The following is a 15,394-nucleotide window of genomic DNA, read 5'->3' as shown; positions in this document are numbered from 1 at the left end:
CCTTGTTGAATTTCAAGTTTCCCTCACTCATTTTGTAATTTGTCTCGCTCAATTTTTAGTTTGCTTCGCTCGATTTCAACTATGTTTAATTTTTTGCGTTATGATTCTTTAAGTAGTGAAATTTGCTATTAATATATTTTCAATTACATGTTTGTAGGTGACGATTCTTGTTCTCAATTCCCAAACCCATCCTCTAAGTGTTCATTGAGATGGTGGTTCGACACGGTGAAGGGTGGATTAGAGAAGCATGATACTCGGCTAAGCCTATTCAAGCAATCTCCATTTTCCTTCTTGTTGCACCTCTCATCCTTTCGATTTATAGGGGCTCTATTTCACCTTCTTCTTATAAGATATAAAGGGGATCTTATATTTGAGATGCGGGGGATACGGTTGCAATTCACGAAGATGGACTTCGCCCTCATAACAGGACTTAAGACTGGGGAGCTTACAATACCAGAAAAGCGTCCCATCAGTAGTACATTAATGGACAAATACTTCAGAGAATATCCAGTTATTAAGAAGCATTTATTAGATGCGTTTAATAAATTAGTTGATACCAATAAGCACGAGGATGTAGTGAAGGTTGCTCTACTTATGTGTGTAGAGTATTTTGTTAGGGGAACCGAATTGAAAACTATGTGTAACATGGATTATATGTACCTAGTAGACTCTATAGAGGATTTCTATAGCTATCCTTGGGGTAGTTTGGCCTACAATACAATGTCGTAAGGGGTCGCAGCTGCTGTGATGGCATCAGGTGCGGTTCGCTACAATGTATATGGTTGTGTCTTTCCTCTGCAGGTAAGAACTCTTTATTTATTCTACATGATTATATTCAATTGTGGATTTTTATCCTCACGCAATTTCTTTAAAACAGATATGGGCTGTAGAGAGATTACCGGCCCTACAAGAGTGTGTTATTTCATTTGTTCCCTCGCAAATTCCACGCTTCATTCAATATCGAGGTTGGAAGGGTTGGAGGTACAACAAAATATATGCAATTTTTAAGAGTGAAGCTGTAAGTATATGTATTTCTCGGCCGTTCACTTTGCTTGATTTGACACTTACACTCTGTATATGAACATTAATCTAGGTTCTTTTGCAGACTATCTTAATAAAGAACTTGGAACCCACCCTACGAGAATGGGAAACGGACGCCGTTCGCTTGCTCTGTGATAGTTTTCAGGTGAGATATCATGAGCGTTTAATTAAAATGAAATGCTGTTTAATTCACCGTTAAAAGTTTTTCGACTCTTATATGTGCATTGATACATTTTGAAGGTCATCGAAACTCAGGAATTGAGCGATGAGGGTAACGAGAATGATGACGAGGGTGAGGGGGGATCAGCGGAAAGTGATAAAAAAGGCGTACAGGGAGAGGGATCAGGGGGGAATATTGTGAAACCATCTCTTTTGATGGATGAATTTAGGGTTGGGATAGATGAGTTGAAGAAGGAGAGAGAGGAGTTGAAGAAGGAGAGGGATGAGCTAAGGAAAGAGAAGGAAGAGTTGAGAAAGAGAGAAGAGAGGCTTGATGAGAGGGAGGCGTTGTTGAAAGAGAAAGAATTGTTAAAGATGGAGAGAGTAGATCTAAACGAGAGAGTGCAGTTGAAGAAAGAGAAAGAATTATTTTTCATCATGAACGAGGAGTTGAATAGGCGAATGTGTGAGTTATTGAGAGAAACTGAAAACTTAGCGAAAGAGAGGGAGGCCTTAAAGAAGGAGAAGGAATATTTCTATATGCAGAGAGGACAGTTTATGAGGGATGAGGATGAGGAGTTGAAGAAGAAAGTCAGAGTTGAGGATATGGAAGAAAAAGAACAGGGAAATGTGGAGTTGGAGGTGCAATCGTATGGTATGGCGGAGCATAATCTATTGGATGAAGCACCCGTTTCTCCTCCTGTTTATGTAAGGAGAACTAAAAGGGTACTTAAGCCATCTTATTATATGGTTTCTCCATTCTTGTCCCTGTCTTCGATCAATACAACCCCGAACGTGGTGAGGCAACCTGAGGAAGCCGTAAACTTTCCTACATCTCTGATACCATTTCATCTACAGATGGATCCATTTAGGATGCTATCGACGGATGAACTCAAAGAGGTAGAAAAATACTATGAAGCAAATAAGGAGACGGGAGAGGCTTCATGGTTCAAGTCTATATGGGTAGATGATGCGTGGGTTGATAGCGTGGTAAGCATTCGTATGAGAGTGTCTATATACATTGACTTTCATATAGTTATATCTTTTAATCGATTATTGCTGAATCATATTATCTTATGGAGTAGGCTATCAACAAATATGTTGACTTCCTAGAGGAAAGGCAGTCTGATTGTGCAATTGCATATCCCCAAGATTGCAAGTTCTGTCCCACTTATTTTATGGTAAATATTTAGTTTGGAGTATCGCTAACCTATTTTTTCAATTAATTCGTGTTTTTCTACTTGTATTGATCTTTGATTTTTGTTACAGCCATGCCTTCAAACTAGTATGTCGACTCTAAGGGCGTATCGGGACTCGAAGTCTGCTTCGGAATGTGCAAAGTTGGTAGGCATGATGAACAATGTCATCGCAATTGCCAAGCAGCAGGGTAAATCACACGCCAAGGAGATTTGGTATAGTGAACGGGTAATTTATTCATCACATAACATCAAAAAAGGTCGTAATGTGTTCTTTGATCATGTTTTTTAACTGATAGCCTACTTCTTAAACATGGACAGGTTTATGTACCCGTCAACCATGATAACTCTCATTGGTTCTTGATGGTCCTATATCCAAGACAACGGGAGATCATTATTATCAATAGCTTAGTGTCAAATGCTCTCCTAAAGTATAAGCAGATGATCAATTTGATGACGAAGACGCTTCCGATTCTCTTCCATGCCACCGGAGACGTCACCGCGCATGAAGGGAAGACTTGGACTGCCAAATCCATGAAATCTGTACCAAAGCAATGCAATGGTTTTGACTATGGCATATTTGTAATGAAATTCATCGATATACTGTGCAGCGGTCGTACCTTGGAGGGAACAGACATGTAAAAATTCACTATACATTGGAGGAAGTCGATAGCGTATGATTGTTTGTCTGTAACCTGTAAATGATACTTGTTGTAGGCATGAGATGAAAAGGATAATTTTGAGGAATATTGTATTATATATAGTATTGTATGTACCCCGCACAATTTGTACTTCAGAAAATTTACAATGAATTAAATTTCATAACGTATAAATGTTTCCGTCACTCAACTTTCATGCTTGTTTTGTTCAACTTCTAGTTTGCCCTGCCTAATTTCAAGTTTCCCTATCTCACCTTATACTTACCCTCGCTCAATTTCTATGTTGTCTTGCTCAATTTCTACGTTGCCTCGCTCAATTTGTAGGTTGCCTCGCTCAATTGCTAGGTTCCCTCACTCAATTTCTAGGTTCCCTCGCTCAATTCCTACTTTGCCTCGCTCAATTCATAGGTTGCCTCGCTGAATTTGTACGTTGCCTCGCTCAATTGCTAGGTTCCCTCACTCAATTTTTAGCTTCCCTCGCTCAATTCCTACGTTGCCTTGCTCAATTCATAAGTTGCCTCGCTGAATTTCTAGGTTGACTCGCTCAATTTATAGGTTGCTTCGATCGTTTTCTACGTTGGCTTTAGGAACGGTAACTATTAATTGCAAATCGGAATATTGCGATAAATCCCCACATCCGTTTGAGTTTAAACATTGGACAGTCTCTTATCTGACCATGGGGCACCCATTTCATAACTCAGATGGGCTAGGGGCCATCAGGGTAGCCTGATTTACCATATATGGGCCCAAAGGGCCATCTCAGCTAATAAGTGGCACCTGGGGCCAACTGAACTAAGCTGCAGGGTATATATAAACCTTTAAACCCTCTCTCCCTAACTCCCATAGCAAATTTACAGCAGCTGAGAGAGAGAAAATAGAGAAGGATGGGTTTAAAAGAGAGAGAGGATTGGGGAAAGGGTGTGAATGCTTGGGGAGCAGGAAATTGGAATTTCCACACTCCTACATCCGTCATTCGCTGGAGACTGCGGCCCTACCGCCGTAAATGCGAATTGTGGCTGATAAAAGGTAACAAATTTGAGCTCTCTTCCATTTTTCTTAGCTATGGCTGCATGCATGTGTCCTGACATGCGATTCCTTAGGTACAGGGCCCTTGTAAAAAGAACCCTAGGACAAAGAGGTGAGATCCGACCCTTGACCCAAACCCTAAGCTAGTCGGGTTTTCTCTTTCCAAATATCTTTATAAACTCCATATGTTAGATAGGTTCAGACGACTCAAAAACCAAACCATATGTTAATCGGGTTTTCTCTTTCATAATTCCTTTATAAATGCTATACATATGTTAAATTTGATGATTATATAAATGCGCAAACCCACCGATGTGTTTTATGTTCGACGAAATCCCTGTGTGGGCCCGACAATAACATTATGCTAGTATCGCGGCGGTTGTCAAGCCACGGAGACACATAATTTTTAAAAATTTCATGGGAATCTCAACTAACCACCTGAATTAAGGAGCGGCCTGATCCGAGCTGGCCACAATTGGCTTGTTCGATCCACTTTAGTTGAACTTGATTGACTTGTTTAACTCCATTTTCAGATAAGAAAAAGAGGAGTACCAGGTGGCATAAGAAGCCTGGAATAAGAAAAGAATCCTCGGTAAGTCTTAATCCATACTCATTTGTTTGACCTCACTCACATCATGCATAAGCCACCAATAAAATGAGAACTTAAATCTTCCAGTTCTGACATAGTTGCATCTCGAAGAGGCACACATGTGAAAGCAAAAAATCAACATGCTAATTTGTAGCAGTGTAAATAATATAAAAAAGAATTGATTTTCTTGAGGTTTTAGGCATGTGAAACACAAAACTCATACTACTAACCCATTCACTAGGGCTACCTACAGGATTTCTTAACTCAACGATGACATTCAACAACCCTTGCTCCTAAATCCCAGGATCAAGCTATCCTTTTCTTATCAGTTGTAGCAACCACAAGCCACTTCAAGCATAATTCCTCGTAAATCATTCAAAACGTCAAAACTCCCAACATTTATGCTTATCAATAGCCCTTGACCTTGAGTCAAAAATTAAAATACGAAAAGATTTCACATACACCAAAGTTGGTTTTTGCATTATTTTAAAAACTTGTTTCTCCAGTTTCAATTATTAGAGGAATAAAAAACGATCTCAAATGTTTGGGGTGTGAATGCCATTTGAGGAGTCAACCAGGTTTCCTCGCTCATTTCCTAGGTTGCCTCGCTTAATTTGTACTTTGCCTTGCTCAATTTCTAGCTTCCCTCGCTTAATTCCTAGGTTCCCTCGCTCAATTCCTATGTTCTCTTGCTCTATTTCTAGGTTGCCCCCCATAATTTCTAGCTTCCCTCGCTCAATTCGTGGTTCCCTCGCTCAATTCCTAGCTTCCCTCGCTCAATTCTTAGGTTGCCTTGCTCAATCCGTAGGTTCCCTCGCTCAATTTCTAACTTCCCTCGCTCAATTCGTAGGTTGCCTCGCTCAATCCGTAAGTTCCCTCGCTGAATTTCTAGCTTCCCTTGCTCAAATCCTATGTTCCCTTGCTCATTTCCTAGGTTTCCTCGCTGAATTTCTAGCTTCCCTCACTCAATTCGTAGGTTGCCTTGCTCAATTTCTAGCTTCCTTCGCTCAATTCCTAGGTTGCCTCGCTTAATTTTTAGGTTGCCGCGCTGAATTTCTAGCTTCCCTCGCTCAAATCCTATGTTCCCTCGCTCAATTCGTAGGTTGCCTCGCTCAATTTCTAACTTTCCTCGCTTAATTCGTAGGTTGCCTCGCTCAATTTTAGGTTGCCTCGCTCAATTCCTAGCTTCCCTCGCTTAATTCCTAGGTTTCCTTACTCAATTTTTAGGTTGCCTTGTTGAATTTCTAGTTTCCCTTGCTCAAATCCTATGTTCCCTCGCTCAATTCGTAGGTTGCCTCGCTCAATTTCTAGGGTTCCTTGCTCAATTCGTAGGTTGCCTCACTCAATTTTTAGGTTGCCTCATTGAATTTCTAGCTTCCCTCACTCACGGTCAATTCGCTTCACTTCACGGTCATTTTCATGCATTTAACGGTCAATCCTGGCGATTCCGTTTTGATTCACGGTCATTTCCATGCATTTCACGGTCAATTTCCTTCACTTCACGGTCATTTCCATGCATTTCACGGTCAATCCTGGCGATTCCGTTTTGATTCATGGTCATTTCCATGCATTTCACGGTCAATTTTCTTCACTTCACGGTCATTTCCATGCATTTCACGGGCAATCCCGGCGATTCCGTTTCATTTCACGGTCATTTCCATGCATTTCACGGTCAATCTCGCGATTTCGTTTCATTTCACAGTCATTTCCATGCATGTCACGATCAATCCCGGCGATTCCGTTTCATTTTACGGTCATTTTCATGCATTTCATGGTCATTTCCTTTCACTTCATGGTCATTTCCATGCATTTCACAGTCAATCCTAGCGATTCCATTTCATTTCACGGTCATTTCCATACATTTCATAGTCATTTACATGCATTTTATGGTCATTTTCATTCATTTCACGGTCATTTTCATGCATTTTTTGGCAATTCCCAAGACTTCAACCCAAGCCCAACCCAAGTTTTATTGAGTTGCTGTTTGTATGGCCCAACCCCAAGACCAAACTCGATACATCTTGACCAAGCCCAACCCAATGTCGGGTCGGTCACAGGTTGGTCGGGTTGAGCCCGCCCAACTTTCAACCAAGTAACTAATTTTGGTTTAGAAAATATTCTTATTATATGAATAAAGAAAGAAATGAAAAAAAAGAGATTTTTTTTCATATGCTTATATTTACATATTTATATAAATATGTGTTAGAAAAAAAATGTAGGTAGAATAAAATTCTCCATGTAAAAAAAAAAAAAAAAGAAAAGAAAGAAAGAAAGAAAGAAAGAAAGTGTGTTGGGATATGGCTATAGCTACGGTTATAATCCGTAGCAATAGATTGGGGGTGGAATCGCAAGGTTCACGATTAATCGCCGTGTTGGGATACGGCTATAGCTACGGTAATAGCTACGGTTATAATCCGTAGCCATAGATCGGGGGATGGAATCGCGAAGTTCACGATTAATCGCTGATAGGGACAACAACTTGTGCTGATAGGGACAGCAACTTGCGGTGGAATCATGGAATCCACGATTGATCGCCGACTTACTGCTATAGCTACGGATTATAGCCGTAGCTATACCTGTCCACACGCCATTACCATTCTACTTGAACGTCTACCATTGAAACCCTTTTAGGGGCCACACAAGTTTTGGATCATTATGAAAATCGTTTTTCCTCTTCATCCAGGTCTTTGTGGCCTTATGAATAGATTGGATGGAAAATAAATGTTATGGTGGGCCCTACAAAAGTTTTAACGATGAAAATCAATTTTCTGCTGCTCTGTGTGGTGTGGCCAGTTGATCTTTGGATATGATTTTCTTTTTTTGGATAATGCTCCGAAATGATCTCGAAATATGGATAACGTTGTGGATATAATAAATGCATAGCTGTGGGGCCATGTAACTTTGATCTCTTTTAAGCCGTTCGTACAACTGTCAGTTGGAGGAGCGTCAGCGCTCGTCTTCGCAGTGAAAAGGAGGGGTAGTTTCGTCCTCAAAGTCGCTGTCCGCACGAGCTAGTCTAAGTTGGTCACTTAAGTTTGTATTCTTTCATAAAAACCGCTGGGTAAAAGGTTTTGTCTACAGTGGTCATTTTCTCCAAATATCAGCTTTATCCGAAGCATCGATGCAAAGTTTTCAACCGTAGGCATACAATTCATATTGTTTTTAATGTGTGGTGAGCTCGAGGGCCCTTTATTTATTTAATGTTAGCTTGTTAGCACACTGTCAGTTGACACTTTTCTGTCAGCCACCCTCTAATAGGGATCGATACCAAAACTCTAGTGTTGAAACGAGGTATCTTTTACTCAGTCTACCACTGAGCTATAGATCCAGGTTCGAGATAGAGGTTTGGATCTGCCTTATTTTTTAAACCATTTTTTAAAATAATCTCACGAAATAGATGAACAGTGTCAATCTAATCCATACATTATGGTGGGCCCACAGAACTTGATGGGGTCAACACACCACTCACATTGGATGTGTGTGTGTGATACACCACGAAATCGGCTTCCGCGTATTAGCCATCCCACTCTGCCGGAGTATTAGGGTCTGTTTGGGCGGTGGGATTATAAGTGGGCGGTGGGATTAGAAGGGATTAGGTGGGATGGGATTCATTTGGTCCTGTGCCAATTCCCTCCGTGTTTGAGTAGAATGGAAAAGCTTGGAATTACATTAAACAGAACTGCATTGGTCCGTGCCAATTTCACTCAATGTTAGCAAGTTGTTGTAGGTCCCACCATGATGTGTGGGCTATATCCACACCGTCCACCCATTTATTGAGATTATTTTAGAGCATGGGCCAAAAAATCAAGTAAATCTAATGCTCAAGTGGACCCCACCATAGAAAGCAACGGGGATTGAATACTTACCGTTGAAAGCTTCTTTGGGCCACATAAGTATCGGATCTATCTCATTTTTAGGCCCATGCCATAAAATGAGGTTAGAAAACAAATGAACAATTTAGATATAACAATGTGTGTTATTCTCATTGATTTCAAATGATGGTGGGTATATCCATTCAATGTACCACCGTATTATCAGCAAAGCAGGGCATTAATCTTATCCCATGCCAACGTTGGCATGGGGGACAATCCCCTGCCTGGGTAATAATTATGTTTTTTGAATCTTATCCCACCCAATCCCGTCTAATCCCACCGCCGAGCAGACCCTTAAATACGAGAAAGGATTGGCTACTCCCCCTGACACCAGCCAATGGCTGGTGGTCGGTGCTATGTGGGCTACACCGTGATGTATGTGTTTCATCCATGCCATCCATCTGTTTTTACAGATCATTTTACAGTATGAGTCCAAAAACTAGTTATATCCAAATCTCAAGTGGATCACATTACAGGAAACAATGTTGAATGAGGGTCAACCATTAAAAACACTTTGGGGACTATAAAAGTTTTGGATCAAGCTGATATTTGTTTTTTCTCTTCATTTGGGCCTATATGACCTAATCAACAGATTGGATGTTAAATAAATAGTATATTGGGCCATAGGAGGATTTTAATGGTTGATATCCAATTACTATTGTTTTCATGTGGTGTGGTCCACATGAGATTTATATACCTCTCATTTTTGGGACCAAGTAATAAAATGATCTTTAAAAATGGATGAACGGAATGGATGAAACACACACATCATGGTAACACCCACAGAGCACTGAACACCAGCCACGGAGCTGGTGTCAGGGGGAGTAGTCAATCCGTTTCCCTTAAATAACTCCTGATTCTACCCTGCTCGGTGAGGAAACGGATTGGCTACTCCCCCGCAACCAGCCCGGTGGCTGTTGGTCGGTGCTCTGTGGGCCCCACTATGATATATGTGTTTCATCCATTCCGTTCATACACTTTTACAGATCATTTTAGTGTTGGATTCCAAAAATAAGAGGGATATAAATATCAGGTGGATCACACCACATGAAAATAATAGTAATTGGATATCCACCATTAAAATTCTCCTAAGGCCTACTGTATTGTTTATTTGACATCCAATCTATTAATTAGGTCATATAGACCCAGATGAAGGGGAAAAACAAAGATCAACTTGATCCAAAACTTTTACCGCCCTCAAAAAGTTTTTAATGATCAACATTCATTCAACGCTGTTTTTTGTAACGTGGTCCACTTGAGATTGGGATATACCTAATTTCTGGTTTTATACCATAAAATGATCTATAAAAATAGATGGACAGCATGGATGAAACATATACATCATGGTTGGGCCCACAGAGCACCGACCATCAGCCATTGGCTGGTCGCAGGGTGCGCAAACAACCCGTTTGGCCGGTCGGATTGGAAGGGATTGAATGGTATTGGAAGGGATTGGAAGTCAAATCCCGGGATTGGCCTGGCATGCCAAACAGAGCCAGTGATTGGCTCCCAATCCCATCAATCGTAAGACAATCCACTGACAACACCATCATTACCTTTAAATCCCATCCAATCCACCCTAATACCTTCAAATTTGACTGGGACATGTTTGGTTCGAGGGATGGGAAGGGATGGGAAGGGATGGGAAGGTTTAATCCCAGAATTGGCCGGGCGTGCCAAACAGACCGGATATAACAGTCCAGGGATACAGCAATCCCATCGATCTCACGACAATCCACTAACAACGCCACCATTACCTAGAAATCCATGCCATCCAACACAATACCGTTCAATCCCTTCCAATCCACGCGGCCAAACGGGCCCTTTAGAGTTTCGACCATATGCTCCGGATTTCAGTTTATACAAGCGGTGCTTACGTTAGGAGATCCAAGCCGTTGATATCCCCTGACCCACTGCAGATGGTCTACATAAAAAAAAAGGTGCCCAATACGAGAAGATTCTAGCCTTCAAATCTTTGGTTTTGTTTGGTTGAACGTGGACTGGTTATACATAGTCTTTCTCAAATCTCAACCATCTATTGCTAAACACATGTTTAACGGTCAAGATTTTATATATAGGAGATTTTTTCATTCATGGACCACATCACGTGGTCAAATCATATATGTATCACTAAAATCATGGCCCCATATGACAACACAGAAACTGCAAAAACTCTCCGGCGGAGCATTGTATCGAGGGAAAACAGTGTATCATACTTACTATGGACAAGTAGCATCATTTATTAAGAAAGAGTATATGGAGGTGGAAATCTTATCCAATCTATTAGAAAGGACTATCACATTCGAGCAAGATACCACAATTTTTAGTATGTCACCGTTTTTTCTACCAATATAGATGTTTTTCCGATAATCTGAACTATGAAAATAGTAGGCCCACAAAGTAGATAACTTGGAATCAAAATTAAGCTAGTATTCTTATAAGGTAAACCACGCCAATGGAATCAATTGACCATGGAAGATCTGACTCAATATGCAAGTATGGTCCACCTAGCTATAAGATCGCAGTGATTTTATATAAGAATAACATTTATGTTGGGGGCTTGTTGATTTCATGGAACTGATCTTGTATATAAGCGCCGCGTCGGTGATAAAGATGGTACGGTACCACAAGCTGCGATGCCGTTACTTACGGGTGTCATTTCATTCAAGTCAGAGGATTTAGTTCATGTCATGAGCTGTGAACATGCGGGACTAAAGTTTCAAAAGAAATTTCAGGTCATACTTATCATATTAGATCAAGTGTCTAAGATCCAACCTGATCATCATGTATTTCGTACTACTTAAATGCTTTGAACTGAAAATCTGATCAGTCCACCTATCACAACATAGACGAATCAACGTAAAATATCAACCTTAAAAAAGGAATGCCTAATGTTCATTATCATCTGTGCACGCAGATCTCGCTTTATAAGCATAAAACTTATATATTTGGTTGAAGGCATTCATCCAGTGGGAGCACGTGTTTTAAACGGCTTGATTTTCCGGACGTGTGAAAATTTTCGCATGCGAGCAATTCAGTACAGAGAAAGTCCACCTGGGAGAAAGACTTTTCTTAGATGTGGAAGACAAAATCTGGGGCAGTTGATTTGAAGACAGGGAAATGGCCTTTGGCAGCATTTTCCACGATGTAGTGGGCTTGGGCTCACTTTACAATATATACGCAGGACCATGTTTGGACACGTGGGTCCCATGGGTCTCCGGAATGGGGAAGCGGATTAGGTGAGATCCGGCCTCACCAAATACGGTTTAACCCTTGCTGTGGGGCCCAGCTTGATGTGTATATTCTATATCTATCTTTCCATCCGTTTTTCCTAGGCATCATTCAAAAAATGAAAAAAAAAAAATCTAATTATCAGGTGGACCATATTAAAGGAGACAGTGGTGATTGAACAACATATCATTAAAAACTTCTCAAGGAAAATTTTAATTATTTCATAGTATTTATTTTCCATTCCATCTGTTAATAAAGTCAGAAAACACAAATATCAGCGTAATTGAAAATTTATATGGCTCATTAATAGTCAATCACCACCACTTCCTATGATATGGTCGGCTGGACAAATGAAATGGTTGCATTTTATTTTATTTTTGGATGATGACCAAAAATGATAAATGGACGGAGTGGATATATAATACACATGTCAGGGCTTGGGTGAGGTAGGGTCTCACCTAAACCACTCCTCAATCCACCCAGGTGGGTGGGACTCTTGATTGTGGGCCATTGTGATATATGTGTATATATCATGCCGTCCATCCACTCATATTGGAAGTCTCATTTTCGGGCATAATCCAATAAATGTTTGTTTTCAATGGTGATAGAATATTAAAATCTTTTTGTGGCCACAAAAGTTTTGGATCAAGATTATATTTGGGTTTTTGGACCTAATCAACAGGGATGGCAAATAAATAATCTAGTGGAATCCACAAAGTTTTTAATGGTGGGGATTCAATCACAACTGCTTACTATTGTGTGATCCACTTAAGATTTGAGTCACCTTCATTTTTTGGGATCATGCCCTAAAATGAGCTTTAAAACTGGTTGGACGGTGTGGATTTAAGGCATTTACATCACTGTGAGCCACATCACTCTGGCGGGTGCCACAGGCAATCTGCTTCCAAGGAATGGACGCGGATTGCGTCCTACCCCTGCCGGGACAGTAATCCGTCGGGGCAGGACGCTTTAGGGCCCACCGTGATGTAAGTTTTTTATCCACGCCGTTCACGTTGGCCCTTAGAAATGTTTCAATGGTAGGTGTCATTATCTGTGCAGGTTCCTTTGGTGTGGTTCACTGCAGATGTGGACCTGTCTCATTTTTAGGATCATACCTTAAAATGATCTGATAAAACCGGTGAACGGCGTGGATAAAAAACTTACACCTGGATGTGGCACGACGTTGGCCAAGCTCTTTGTGGCCCACCGTGATGCATGTGTTTTATCCACACCGTCAGTTTTATTTGCTATGCAACCTGCTCACGGTGTCACACCTGGATGAAGGGTAAACGCATGCAAGCTTGATGCAAAACTCCTGTGGCCCACTGTTTACTATGGTGTGGACAACTTGAGCTCATGTCCTAAAAAGAGCTGGAAAAATGGATTGACGGCGTGGATTAAACCCATGCATTACGGTGGGCCCCACAGAGCTCGTGCTACGTGGTGCCCCGGTTAATCCATTTCCATGCATATTCGCTGAGACTAAGTCAAGTGTATAAGACAAGATAAGAAATCCCATCATTTTTCACGCCAAGCGCATTAAGTAGGACCCCGTACTCACCTAAGACAGTATGGCTTTTACCGTGGGGCCCACCTTGATGTATGTATTCTGTATTGAAGCCGTCCATCCGTTTTTTCATATCATTTTAGGGAATCAGCCCAAAAATGAAGCATATTCAATTATCAGGTAGATCATGCTATAGGAAAATGTGGTGGTTGAAAGCCCTACCATTAAAAACTTATGGGGCTCACCTAAGTTAATAATAATAATAATAATAATAATAATAATCAGCTTTATCTAAAACTTTCGTGGACCATTAATAGTCAATCACCACTGTTTCCATTGGTATGGTACACTTGATAATTGCATTTGCTTCATTTTTATGTCATACTATAAAATGAACTGAAAAAACTGGTGGACGGCGTGGATACAAAATACATGCATCAAAGTGAGTTCCACGATTAGGGCCGCACCTTCTTGGTGAGTCCGGGGACTCACCTAATCTGCTCCCATCCGCATGGAGCACACAACACTTGTTTGTCGCAGCGCGTTAAACACGCTAGCCGGCCATCGTATTGTATTCGTGAAATCTACACCGTCCTTCACCTGTCAAGCATTCTCTCACCGTACGTACAAAAGGTCATAAAACTCAGCAGATCACATCAATAGGAATAAATTAAATTTTGAGAGGGAATTCGGGGAGGCCGTAACCGTGGGGCCCACCTTGATGTGTGTCTTATATCCACCTCGTTCATCTGTTTTTCCAACTCATTTTAGCGTACAAGCCAAAAAAACGTAAATAAATAAATAACAAAATCCAAACCTCAGGTGGTGGACCACACCACAAGAAACCACATTGATTAATCACCCACCATTAAAAACTTCCTAATGGCCACCGATAATGTTTATTTGTCATCGAGCCTGCTGATAAGATTAGAAGTTTTTAATGATTGTCGCTCACATGAGACCTTTTGTTTCGATACCGATTTGATGCAGGAATCGGGATAAGTAATCACTTGTTCTAAAAGTTCGAACGGTTAGATTATGATGAATCATTCCATCTATGTCATAGCTTAGGCCCCATGTCTCATAGGTTATGACCTTGACCGAACCTCACCGTGGGCTCCAAATTATATAGGTATCGCCTCACACGAGTCATCTGCCTCACACAGGCTGTCCACTCTGAGGGTGCCCCTGCATCTCATAAATAATTCCACTAGAATCAGGTGTGAAAATGCCGCTGCGATCCAAGATAAACCTACAAGCAAACCTTTTTTTTTTTTTTGAGTTTGCTTGTTAGTACACACCCATGTCAGTACACACACTCCATGTTAGCCACCCCCGCTACGGATAACCTACGGTGGACATCTCATCTATTTCTTTCCCGGTGGTGCGGCCCACCTAGATTTGGAGCTGATTGATTTTTGGCCCCATGGCCTAGCACTGAAGATACCACATGATGGACAACGTGAATTTTACCCATTCAACATGTTGGGCCCCACAGTTGGGTGTTATACTTCCTGCTTTAAAAGGGCTAAAGAGGCAAGATGCATCATTTCGGACCTAGATTGCGTGCTGAGGGCCATGAAAGCAGCTCCGTGCAGCAATAAAGGGGCCAAAATCATCATTTCTTACTTAGAAGATATATCTTAACTTTTTACTGTGGTCCATATGGAAACGGATTGGCTACCAGCCCTATGCCTGGTGGTTTGTGCTCTGTGGGCCCCACCATGATGTATGTGTTTCATCCATTCCGTTCATCCATTTTAACAGATCATTTTAGGGTTTGATCCCAAAAATGAGAAGGATATAAATCTCAGGTGGACCACACTACAGGAAAACAATAGTGATTGAATATCCACCATTAAAATCCTCCTCAGGCTCGTTGTACTGTTTATTTGACATCCAATCTATTGATTAGGTCATATAGACCCAGATGAAGGGAAAGAACAAAGTCAGGTTAATCCAAACTTTTATGGCCCCCAAAAAGTTTTTAGTGGTCAATGTTCATTCAACACACATTTCTTGTAATGTGGTCCACTTAAGATTGGGATATACCTTATTTTTTATCTTATAAGATTAAATGATCCAGAAAAATAGATGGACGGCATGGATGAAAC

At 41.0% G+C, this 15,394-nt stretch overlaps 1 protein-coding gene across 1 annotated transcript; it reads left to right on the top strand.

Moving 5' to 3' along the window:
* The first annotated feature begins 493 nt into the window (after window positions 1-493).
* LOC131234531 (uncharacterized) lies at window positions 494-1,441 on the top strand. The gene is made up of 5 exons (XM_058231471.1): window positions 494-801; window positions 878-1,018; window positions 1,106-1,186; window positions 1,282-1,333; window positions 1,431-1,441. The coding sequence occupies exons 1-5, from the start codon at window positions 748-750 to the stop codon at window positions 1,439-1,441; spliced, it is 339 nt and encodes a 112-aa protein (XP_058087454.1). The 5' UTR covers window positions 494-747.
* Window positions 1,442-15,394: the final 13,953 nt, after the last annotated feature.

Source organism: Magnolia sinica, chromosome 19 (assembly GCF_029962835.1).
Source record: "Magnolia sinica isolate HGM2019 chromosome 19, MsV1, whole genome shotgun sequence".
NCBI lineage: Eukaryota > Viridiplantae > Streptophyta > Magnoliopsida > Magnoliales > Magnoliaceae > Magnolia > Magnolia sinica.
This window is presented reverse-complemented; position numbering and strand designations above follow the sequence as displayed.